This window comes from Cebus imitator, unplaced genomic scaffold, assembly GCF_001604975.1.
Source record: "Cebus imitator isolate Cc_AM_T3 unplaced genomic scaffold, Cebus_imitator-1.0 Scaffold179, whole genome shotgun sequence".
In the NCBI taxonomy this organism is placed as follows: domain Eukaryota; kingdom Metazoa; phylum Chordata; class Mammalia; order Primates; family Cebidae; genus Cebus; species Cebus imitator.
Window position 1 is genome coordinate 3424289 of NW_016107494.1, and position 12596 is coordinate 3436884.

A 12596-nucleotide genomic window follows, 5' to 3' on the forward strand; every position below is an offset into this window, starting at 1 on the left:
CAGCACATCAAAAAGCTTATTCACCACAGTCAAGTTGGCTTCCTCCCTGGGATGCAAGGCCAGTTCAACAAACGAAAATCAATAAACGTAATCCATCACATAAACAGAACCAATGACAAAAACCACATGAATAGCTCAATAGATGCAGAAAAGGCCTTTAATAAAATTCAACACCACTTCATGCTAAAAAAGGAAAACTCAAAAACCAAACTCAATAAACTATGTATTGATGGAATGTATCTCAAAATAAGAAGAGCTATTTATGACAAACCCACAGCCAATATCATACTGAATGGGTAAAAAAGCTGGAAGCATTCCCTTTGAAAACTGGCATAAGACAAGGATGCCCTCTCTCACCACTCCTATTCAACATAATATTGGAAGTTCTGGCCAGGGCAATCAGGTAAGAGAAAGAAATAAAGGATATTCAAATAGGGAGAGAGGAAGTCAAATTATCTCTGTTTGCAGATGACATGATTATATATTTAGAAAACTCCATTGTCTCAGCCCACAATCTCCTTAAGCTGATAAACAACTTCAGCAAAGTCTCAGGATACAAAATCAATGTGCAAAAATCACAAGCATTCCTATACATCAATAATAGACAAACAGAGAGCCAAATCATGAGTGAACTCCCATTCACAACTGCTACAAAGAGAATAAAATACCTAGGAATACAACTTACAAGGGATGTGAAGGACCTCTTTAAGGATAGTTACAAATCACTGCTCAAGGAAGTAAGACAGGGCAGAAACAAATGGAAAAACATTCCATGCTCATGGATAGGAAGAATCATATCATGAAAATGGCCATACTGCCCAAAGTAATTTATAGATTCAATGCTATCCCCATCAAGCTACCATTGACTTTCTTCATGGAATTAGAAAAAACCTATTTTAAATTTCATATGGAACCAAAAAAGATCCTGTATAGCCAAGACAATCCTAAGCAAAAGAACAAAGCTGGAGACATCATGCTACCTGACTTCAAACTACACTACAAGGCTGCAGTAACCAAAACAGCATGGTACTGGTACCAAAATAGATATATAGACCAATGGAACAGAACAGAGGCCTCAGAAATAATGCCACACATCTACAACCATCTGATCTTTGACAAACCTGACAAAAGCAATGGGGAAAGGATTCCCTGTTTAATAAATGATGGTGAGAAAACTGGCTAGCTATGTGCAGAAAGCTGAAACTAGACCCCTTCCTTACACCTTATACAAAAATTAACTCAAGATGGACTAAAGACTTAAACATAAGACCTAAAACCATAAAATCCCTAGAACAAAACATAGGCAATACCATTCAGGACATAAGCACAGCAAAGACTTCATGACTAAAACACCAAAAGCAATGGCAACAAAAGCCAAAATTGACAAATGGGATCTAATTAAACTAAAGAGCTTATGCACAGCAAAAGAAATTATCATCACAGTAGGAGAAATGTTTTGCAATATCCATCTGACAAAGGGCTAATATCCAGAATCTGCAAGGAACTTAAACAAATTTACAAGAAGAAAACAACTCCATCAAAAAGTGGGTGAAGGATATCAACAGACACTTCTCAAAAGAAGACATTTATGTGGCCAACAAACTTATGAAGAAAAGCTCATCATCACTGGTCATTAGAGAAATGCAAATCAAAACCACATTGAGATACCATCTCACACCAGTTAGAATGGTGATCATTAAAAAGTCAGGAAACAACAGATGCTGAAGAGGATGTGGAGAAATAGGAACACTTTTACACTGTTGGTGGGAGTGTAAATTAGTTCAACCATTGTGGAAGACAGTGTGGCGATTCCTCAAGGATCTAGAACTAGAAATACCATTTGACCCAGCAATTCCATTACTGGGTATATACCCAAAGGATTATAAATCATTCTACTATAAAGACACATGCACATGTATGTTTATTGCAGCACTATTCACAATGGCAAATACTTGGAACCAACCTAAATGCCCATCAATGATAGAGCAGATAAAAAAATGTAGCACATATACACCACGGAATACTATGCAGCCACAAAAAAGGATGAGTTCATGTCCTTTGCAGGGACATGGATGAAGCCAGAAACCATCATTCTCAGCAAGCTAACACAGGAACAGAAAACCAAACACCACATGCTCTCATTCACAAGTGGGAGTTGAACAAGGAAAACACATGGACACAGGGAGGGGAACATCACACACCAGGGCCTGTTGGGGGTAGGAGGCTAGGGGAAGGATAGCATTAGGAGAAATACCTAATGTAGATGGCGGGTTGATAGGTGCAGCAAACCACCATGGCATGTGTATACCTATGTAATAAACCTGCACATTCTGCACATGTATCCCAGAACTTAATTAAAAAACTCCACCTGACTAGAAAAAAAAGTCTGAAACATTTTACTTCATATTATACATACTTTTTTAAAATAAAAGGCAGAAACATTGAAGGAAACAAAACTTGACGTGAAAGAACCTTGTGCTGGAGTTCTAGAACGACCTTGAAAATCAGTTTTAAAAGGACTTGCTCTCACATAGTCTTTTTCATGGCTGCTTGAGTCATGCTGAAGAGATAGGCTTCATAGATTATATTTAAGAAGTTGTCGTCGTTCTGGAAAACAAATAGAAAGACCCAAGAGAATGCAACTTGGTTGGCAGACACAAAAGGCTTCCTCTGTCTTAGAGCTGAACCGGCATTTGGACACTGAGAGGCTCATCTCTCCCTGTCTGATCTAACAGCTGGTGGTTTTTAATTGCACGTGTGAATGTTATGTGGGGTTGAGGCAAGGCTGGACAGAGCTGCTGGTTTTCCACGGTCAGTATGCACAGTAGCAAGAGCTCATTACATACAGCACAGGTGGGCAGCCGAGCCACATGGCAGCATGGAGCAAGGTTTACTCAAGAACAGCCTGGGTCTGCTGCATGAAAAGACAAGGGACCTCAGCAGACAGAGGAGTTAGGAGGACATGATCCAAGTCAGTGGTCTCAAAGTTTGGTTAAGAGATTGCTGTGGTGTGTTTTTTTGTTTTGTTTTGTTTTTGAGACCGGGTCTCACTCCATCAACCAAGCTAAAGTGCAGTATCACCATCATAGCTCACTGCAGCCTCAACCTCCTGGAGTCCTCCCACCTCAGCCTCCCAAGTAGCTAGGGCTACAAGGTGTGTGCCATCATACCTGGCTTTTCTTTGCCAGTTTTTTGTTGAGGCAGGGTCTCAATATGTTGCTCAGGGTGGTCTCGAACTCCTGGCCTCCCCAGGTGTTGGGATTACAGGCATGAGCCACCGTGGTTTTTAAAGGCTCTCCACGTCACCTACAATGTGTTTACTTTGTTTTGGGCATTACTTAGGATTTTACTTCCAATATGCTTCATCAGTACTTCATCAAAGTCCATGTAAGTCTTTCCATAAGTTATGGAAAATTTCTGGCCTTGGCAAGTGGGCAGGAATAAGACTGGTAGTCTCTGGGCTCTTTTGCCTGGCCGAGAGTGGGAATCATGGTCTAATCAGTGGGTTTCTTCATTTTTTAATTCTAGAGGCTTCTCCTTCCCACTCAAATTCTTTGCAGCGTTAGTAATTCACCCACACTTCACATTCCCCCTTCATTCCCTCTTGGCACCCCACACAGAGTTAGCATTATTTTCATGCAATGAAGAGAGTGATGTTATCCCTTTTTTTCCTACAAAGTAGTCACAAAGTTCCTATGCATGAGGCTGCATCCTAACAAGAGGCAGAGACTAAAAACAGACCATTTTGAGTGACTGGGAAGATGAGGTCTAGTACACAGGAAGAAGTAAAATGCATTCCGACATGGAGCGAGGGGGAATGTAATTTCTAACCAGCCGTGTTCAGCAACTACTCTGGACTAACAGAGTCTCAAGACAATGTGATCTGAATGGAATGAGTCAGAAAAACATATGGATCTTTTAAATTCAAACTGAAGAAATTTGCTCAAAGTAAAGAAGTTCATAGACGTCCTTTCTAATTCCTCATGAGCTTACCAGGAATAGCTTTAAAAGGTGGCAAATATTTTTATCCTGACATTTATTTATTAATTAGTAAGGCTCAGTTATTTGCTGCTGACCTTCTTTATATCTGATCGTTACTACACTTCTGCTGTTTTCTAGCCTATTCCTTTCATTCTCTCTCAAACGGTTTCCTTCTTTGTAGTCTCACTATGTTGCTCAGGCTGATCTTGAGTTCCTGGCCTCAAGCAATGCTCCCGCCTTGGCTTCCCAAAGTGCTGGGAGTACAGGTGTGAGGAGCCACTTCGCCTGGCCAACATGTAGGCTTTTAAAAAATGTTTTACTAATAGAGACCAATGTCTTTTTGAGTAGGACAAGACAACCGCAGAAGGGCTAGCCTGCTCTCTAAAGGCCACCTGATGCTTAAGCAAAGTGCCGCAGAAATTTTCTTAATGACTATCTACCAAAAAGACACCTAAATACATTAACTGGGGTGTCTCAAGTCTGTCTGGCTACAAATATTCCACTTTTCAAGGCCTACCATTTATATTTTGGGTGTGCTTTGCTGGGGCACCTGTGCTGAATGTTCTCCTGAGGCTGGTCCCTGGTAACATTCATGTGGATAGCATGGCCCATGGGACAGCACATGGGAAGTGGCACTCAGGGGCCAGGCTAGGGGCCTGCACGGTAGCAGGAGCTCACATGCAGCACAGATGGGCAGCCGAGCCACATGGCAGCATGGAGCATCCCCGCTGTGTTATGAACGAGCTGCTTGTCTCACCAGTTGCTTAGCCTCACTTTCCTTTTCTGTAGAATGGGAAAAATAACAGGGTTGTTGTGTGAGGAGTGAATAAGTTAATATGTGTGTGGCACTTAAAACAGGGCCTGGCACCAGCTCTATGGGGTGTTAGCTGTTACTGTGCTCATTATTATTTCACAATTTCATAGACAAGTGAGACAAGCGGCTCACAAGGAGTCCTGTCGCTCCAACCCATCCTAATGAGCAGATTTCAAAATGACTTGTAAAACGCACCTGCAGCAGCCACGGCCATTACTTGCTTCCCTCCCTGTTTTCCACTCGCTCAGTGACCTGTTCCCCACTCGGCAGATGGCCCTTGCCCAGGACTGCTCCCACCTCTACTTCCCAATGGTGAGTTTTCTGTCCGGGCCCCCGGCAGCACCCAGGGTCCTCTCAGAGACTGCTTAACCACCAGTGTATGCTTCCTTCTCTTCTGACAGATGACAGCTTGGAGACCTTAGACAGTCCTTCAAATGACAAAATCCTTGAAGAGCTGAGACACCCAAAGCCACACTTGGTATTCTAAATAACACTGAGCTAAATGAGCACAGAGCCACTGGGGTCAGGATGAGTTGTTACACACACCTGTTATTCTCAGGGAAGCTAAGCAGGCCATGGCCAAGTCTTTATATCAAAGTCACAGCCAGGAAGCCAACAGGTGTGGTCAGGTGCAAAGGGAGACGACGTGCCCGCTTACCTGGATGAGGTACAGCAGTGCTTCCTGGAGCTGGAGCTTGGTGAGTGGGCTGCTGGTGATCAAGGAGGGCTCTGGGCTCTGCATGGGCAGGAGGAGGCTGGTGGCGGCAGCAGGCAGCTCCTGGCCTCCCACAGGCAAGAGGCCGCTCTCCCTTTCTTTTGGTGGGACGGAGGTGGATTGTGTGAACACCATGGGGGACATGAGCAGAGAAGGAGCTGCTGTAGCAGGGATGCGCTGAGGTGAGATGACCTGCTCACAGCAAATACACACAGGGTGGGGTCAGGAGCAGCTCATGGCATGACAGCTTGCAGCAGTGGATGCGGGTGATCTAAGCATTCCCTGTGCACAGCTTCCCTAGCTGAGAATAGTCTACGCGTAACTGATTCTTGTTCCACTCTCCGTGCACCTTCCTCTGGCATCACTGAGCAGCTCTGGTATGGTCTGCTGTGGTGACTGCTGTTCCCACTGCATATGAAGCTTGGCCTCTGAGTGACAGTTTATTTTTCAGGCTGACTGCCAGTATTGGCAATCTGCATTTAGGACTACTGACCTTTTCCTCGGACCTGTCATGACTCTGACTTAAAGGTCTCACAACCTATGTGAGCTGCAACCCTTACTTGATAGGGGCCTACCCATTTCCCCTCCTGACCCTGGAGCACAGAAGGTGCTATGACAGCAACTCCCTGCCCCTCCTGCAGCCTCACGCACTTCTCTTTGGGAGGGAGAGTGATGTGTGGCTCCACCCTTTCTGGGTCCTTCCCTGACAGGATCTGCCTGCCTGCAGAGCCCGCATCTTTAGCTTCTGCAGCTGATGTGCCGCCTGTTGCTCAGCCCTGCCATGGCCTTGTCTGTCTGGTGAGTCTAACTCCCTTGGCAAATAGACCTGAAACCAAGTTTTCTAACAGCCCTTTCAGTTATGCAAGTGACATTTTGATCCTTAGCTGACTGACTCCTACAGCTATCATTTGCTTCTAACTCAGGGAAAAAAAAGAATGTTATTTATCAGCCTCCTAACTCCCCAGAAGAGCTCCTGGGAGGGAGGCACAGAGGCCAGCAAGCTAGAAGTTGCTGTAATTCTATAATCACTCCCTTAGCATCTCTTTGAGCAGAAGTTGGCCTAGAGGAAGGCAGGCTGTTTCTTTTAACTTGTCCCTACGTGACATTTCGAGAAGCGGTGCTGAGCAGCGATGCTCCCCGGAGGAGGAGTCAAGCATTCTGTGCACAGCGTGGGCTGCTGAAATGCACGCCTCCCTCACTCGGCTCTTGATATTTGTGAGTACTGAAAAGTCAAAGGAGTTGTACATCAGAAATGTAAGTCAGACTATATTCATTCCCTGCTTCTAATTCTAAATCATCAAAGAGAAAAAAAGCAGACGTTTTTAAAAGAGGGACAATAACACTGAAATGAGGGGGAGCAGGAGTTATGAATATTGTTTCTATAGCAGCCAGTACTCAGGTTAGGGATGTTAATAAATAATAAAGGAGAACACTTTGACTCAGGGGCTCACAAAGACTTTTGGTACATGCCCAAGATCTTTCTTTTCAAAAAATGGAATGTTTTGTTTTGAGACAGGGTCTCACTCTATTGTCCAGGCTGGAGTACAGTGGTGTGAACACGGCTCAGTAAAGTCTCAACCTCCCGAGCTCAAGCGATCTTCCCCCTCCTGCCTCCCAAGTAGCTGGGACCATGGTGGCACGCCACCAAACCCGGCTAATTAAAAGCAAAAAAATTTTATAGAGACAAGGTCTCACTTTGTTGCCCAGGCTGATCTGAAGCTCCTGGGTTCAAGCGATCCTCCCATCTTAACCCCCCAAAGTGCTGGGATTACAGGCGTGAGCCACTGTGCCTGACCAAAAGTGATAGATTTTTGAAAAACTGTTATAAGTTACATAATAGACCGGGCACAGTGGCTCACAACTGTAATCCCAGCACTTTGGGAGGCCAAGGTGGATGGATCACCTGAGGTCAGGAGTTCGAGACCAGCCTGGCTAACATGGTGAAACCCCGTCTTTACTAAAAAAAAATACAAAAAATTAGCTGGATGTGGTGGCAGGTGCCTGTAATCCCTACTACTCGAAAGAGTGAGGCAGGAGAATCGCTTGAACCTGGGAGGCGGAGGTTGCAGTCAGCTGAGATCGCACCATTGCATTCCAGCCCGGGCAACAGGAGTGAAACCGTGTCTCAAAAACAAACAACAAAAAAAAAATGGTACATAACAAAACATGATGAAAGGCCAGCGATTATGTATGTGATACACAGGGAGAACCTTCCAATTTTTAAACCCAATGTACTTTCAATACATGTGTTCCAATCCAAAGGGAAAACAATTCAGTGTCAGATCTCCAGATGTTACCCACAGGCAGACGATCAAGCTTGTGGTTTCCTCACTGTCCCAAGTCAGTGATAGACATGGAGAAGCATCTTCCCTAAAGGACAGAATACTTCTAAAAATGGTCCTATTTTCCCTCTCTGGCAGTTTGTGTGGGGGGTAGAGGTGGGTGGCATGCATATCTCTCCTGATCTTCATTAGGCTACACTGATGATGCCGAGAAAGATAAAAATAGACTGCGCCTTTAAGGAGGAAATATGCTGCTTTCTGTTTATTTCAAGAACCTAGAGCATGGGCTGTGGGTAGAGGTAAGGAGTCTGTTTTCTTCATCATTTTGTACCCACATGTAGATAATGCCTGACATGTAGTAAGTGTTCAAAAATATTTACTAAATAAGTGAATAAGCAATAATTTACTGTAGGCTGAAACACCAGAGGAGGTCAGATGCTCAGTATTCTACACTGATTTCAAAGCAGACCATACTATGTTCCTACAGTCAAAGATGAGGCTTTTTTTCCATGTCTATGTTGGTCTTCAGACCTCCTAACATTATGACAATTTAACTCTACAAGTAAACGCTCTCAAAAAGGCAGGGGGAGGTTATCACATTGTTAGCCAAAGTGAAGATTCTCCTTTCAGGTAGAAAGTTCGGGCAATCAAGATGCACAGAGGTGGCTCCAAACAGAAAGTACGTGATACATGGTCCTTACAGCACAGAAGTGAACTCTAAATTTCACTGCACTACAGTAATACCTTTTCGTCTCTTTTTTTTTTTCTTAAGGGACAGGGTCTTAGTCTGTCACCCAGGCTGGGGTACAGTGGCACGATCATGGCTCACTGTAACCTCTGCCTCTTGAGCTCAAGGGATCCTCCCACCTCAGCCTCCCAAGTAGCTGAGGCTGTAAGTGTGAGACACCAAGCCTGGCTAACTTTGTTTTTTGTTTTTGTAGAGACAAAGTCTTTCTATGCTGCCAGGCTGTTTTATTTTGCCCCTGGTACATATTTACCTGAAAAAGAGGAGTCTGCTGTTCTGTGCTGGATGTCTTGCTGAGCCAGGATTCCAAGGGTTTTCCTGTTCTAGAGCTCTGAGTGAGCACAGGAAACCTAGCGGCCAAGGCTGGCCGGTTAGAGGCATGCAGCTGCTGCTCCTGCTGCACAATCTGAAGCTTCTTCAGCAACTCTTGAGGGGAGATCACTCCGGAACTGCCACTCTGATTACCAGAGAGGGGGAGTGTTTGTCTTGGGAGTGTGGACTGTTCTCTTCCATGAGCCTGATGTCCTACTGTCTGAGGTGGAAGGCAGCCATTGAAATAGGCCTGTGGTAGCTGAGCCAGACCCTTTCCTGGAGCCACAGGGGTGACAGAAGTGGGAGCTCTGCTGCGGTTCGGCGTGGCTGAGCTGGCAGGTGTTGGTGTACTAGGGTCACACTTGTTTCCAGCCCCCAGTGGGGTACTGTGAAGTTTCTCTAACAGGTTCTGAGTTCTGGAAGCATTTTGTATACCACAAGAAGTCCCAGTGTTGTGAGGAGACCCTGGCTGGACAGGTCCTCTAAAAACTTCTCCTGCAGAATGGGAACTGCCATTTTCACAGGGCCGGTTTTCAGGCAGCTCTGACAATGGGTGGAGGTCTGTGTTCCTGACCATGAGTTTCTGAATCGCCGGACAGAGCTGCTTCTCAACGGGGGGCGAGTGTCTTTTGGGTTCCTCGTAGGACAGGGAGCGAACAGCCCCCTGCCTAATTGGAAGCTTCTCTTGCGGCTGCTGTTGCTGCAGCTGGTGGTGGTAGTGGAGGGTCTGTGGAGGCTCTACAGTCTCCTGACATGCAGCTTTGTCCTGCTTCCCAAACAGAGCTGTCAAGGATAAGTGCTGGGGTTCAGGGTCTAAGGTCTGTAAAAAATAAAGATATCTGAGATGAGTCTGCAAACAATTTGGTTATTTGAGGGAGTGCTATGAAACCTAACTTACCTAACTGATGACTTACTCTATTTACAAAGGATCGATTAGAGGGAATGAAAATCATATAATCAACTTTAAAAATGAGACTCCTTTTTTAATGTCAAAATTTTTCATAGCCTGCTCCCCTTGCACCCCCAAGACAGTTGTTATATTTTAGTATCCGTTGACTGAAAAAACAGGTATAGGATCTTCGAGGGCCTGGGGTTTCACAGATTGGAAACCACCTTGGTAGGAAATTATATGCACTAAAAACATACACAATCTCTTCAATAGGAAGCCCATCTAAGCCTGCAGAGTAATATGAGAAGGAATATGAGAATTTCTGAATTTCTAGTAGCTTTTCACAGAATTATAGAAATCTAGGGCTGGAAAGAAACAGAAGACTTTTAATATAACTTGATCCTTTCAAATATATGACGGTAGGGTTTGAAGAGTCCTTGGATACATAAAATCTACCTTGGCCCAGACACTTACAAAGCTACTTCCTTCCTGCTCTCTACCTCTTTCTGTTGTTTTCTGCATAGTTGCACTAAGAAAACACAAGGCACAGTGGCTCATGCCTGTAATTCCTGCACTTTGGGAGGCCAAGGCGGGCAGACTGTTTGAGCTAAGGAGTTCAAGACCAGGCTGGGCAACATGGCAAAACCCCATCTCTACAAAAAATACAAAAATTGCCGACATAGCAGCACAAGCCTGTAGTCCCAGCTACTTGGAAGGCTGAGGTGGGAGGATCACTTGAGTCCAGGATGCAGAGGTTGCAGTGAGCCAAGACGGTGCCACTGCACTCCCGCCCGGCAACAGGAATAAAACCCTATCTCAAAAAGAAAACAAGAGCTTCATTTTAAAATTATTTTATATTCAGGTCGCTCTATTAAAATATAATAAAAACTTTCCATGGAAAACAAGCAATAAAAAGAAAGCTAAAAAATTAGAAAAGACTTACTTTCTTTAAAAATTCAATATAAGATTTTCATTACTAGTCTTTGTGTCTTTTGGCTCCATGTTCATTTTCAAAATCGATTTAAACTAATTCCTTTAAGAAAATCTTTCTAACTAGTCATAGCCATGACAAAATGATACAGTAATATTATATTTATAATCATTAATGGCACCTACAGATTGACAATTTTTGTCATGGCTATACTATTCTGAAATATGTATACATACACTAATACAAAAGCTGCTGTAATGTTTTTAATTTAGATTGCAAATACAGTAACAGGTCATCCTGCCTGAAGAGGAATTTTCTATCACTCCTCTGGACTCTGAGGTCTCTGCAGCAGCTACCCCAGTCTCTAGTGCGGGCATTGCATCTGGCACAGAGGAGGTGCTCAGACGTGTTAGACGTGTTAAACTCAGTTTTGTTGCCTTGGTTGTTGTTCTCTCAGGTGGCCTCGGGAAACCACCTGTCCCAGAAGAATACGGACCCAATGGGTAATGTTTCTGTGATCTCTGACAATGTTATTAGTTTTCTAGGGTGTTTTCTGATTTTTGTTTTTTGAGACAAGGTCTTGCTTTCTTGCCCAGGATGGGGTGCGGTGGTGCATCACAGCTCACTGCAGCCTCAAATTCCTGAGCTCAAGTGATCCTCCCGTCTCAGCCTCCAGAGTAGCTAGGACTATAGATACATGCCATCATGCCTGGCTAATTTTCTTGTAGAGATGGGATCTTACATGTTGCCCAGGCTGCTCTCAAACTTCTGGCCTCAAGTGATCCTCTTGCCTTGGCCTCCCAAAGTGCTGGGATTACAGGCTTGAGCACTGTGCTGGCTTGTTGTTTTTTAAAAAATACATTATCTCTTAAGGAGTTCAAGTTCACAAGAGATTAGCACAGAATGTGCTATATTACAAAAGTAAAAATTTTAACCCTCTTCTAGGAAGAGTAAATGATTAATAATGAAAAAAATCTATATTTTGAAATTTCTCTTTCCTGGGTTTACCTGAAAGCATTCTTCAGCAACACCAGGCCCTCCCCTGACTATATTCTGGGTCAAAGTTCTTTAAGAATTCTAGAGACACACTGAATATGACAAGCAGAGGACTCTGTACCTGGCTGGGCTGAGGTATATGCGGTAGCTGGTTTTCACTGGGTTTCACTGGAATTGGTTTGATGAGATTGGGGTTGTCATAGATGGCAGATGAACTGGTTATCTTTTTTGGCTCAGAACAGGTTTTACACTGAAATAGAAAAAAACAACAACCACCTCATTTTTGGCTTCAAAAAGCTTTAGTCTTTTAAAAAGACTACCTTTTTACTTCTTATCTAATTGGTAGATGCCTGTTTTGGATAGATTTTCATGCACAAAGGAAGATCCCTTAAATTTCTCTAACAGCTATGTTTGAGTATAAATCAAGTTCTAATTTAATTTTTTTAGTTGGACAATTCAGTGCTCTAAATATTACTACTAACACCAGCCGCAGGACGAAGGGGTTCTTAGACACCTGTTTAATTGAAAGGCTATATATATATCAATGCTTAATATATTGACTATACATTTAAATACATGCAGGCTAATGCTTTTCAATAATAAACAATTATAGAAACTCTTTCTTAAATAATATGACAATTTAAGCAGTTGACTTAAAATTGGAGAGTAGCTGAGTACATTCATCAAAGTAACTCAACCTTTTATGGTCTATAGAAATGAAAAAGCTGATGCAAATCACTGATTTAAAAATTACTAACATCATCTTTATTTAATAAATGTCTTCTTGCATAAACAGAATAATTCAAATCTGAGTGTTCTGAGCCACTTACTACAAATTAGAATTTTGCAGAGAAAGAGAAAAGCGACAAATCTCATCATTTCAAACACTGACTCATTATCATACATTAACCAACGATGCAATTGCTAACAC

The 12596-nt window shown here is 43.3% G+C and overlaps 1 protein-coding gene across 5 annotated transcripts in view; it reads right to left on the minus strand.

Annotated features, from left to right (window-relative positions):
* Positions 1-2376: 2376 nt before the first annotated feature.
* DCP1B (decapping mRNA 1B) overlaps positions 2377-12596 on the minus strand; it is a 52671-nt gene continuing 42451 nt past the window's right edge. For 4 of the 5 annotated variants that reach the window (XM_037744602.1, XM_017545525.2, XM_037744603.1 and 1 more), the window contains 4 exons: positions 11787-11915; positions 8791-9669; positions 5454-5702; positions 2377-2607 (listed from right to left, as the gene is read on the minus strand). In XM_037744602.1, the coding sequence (XP_037600530.1) occupies positions 2527-2607; positions 5454-5702; positions 8791-9669; positions 11787-11915 (1338 nt within the window). In that variant the 3' untranslated portion in view covers positions 2377-2526. Of the gene's footprint in view, positions 2608-3221; positions 3471-5453; positions 5703-8790; positions 9670-11786; positions 11916-12596 lie in introns of those variants that run through there. The other variant, XM_017545526.2, reaches the window with a different exon arrangement.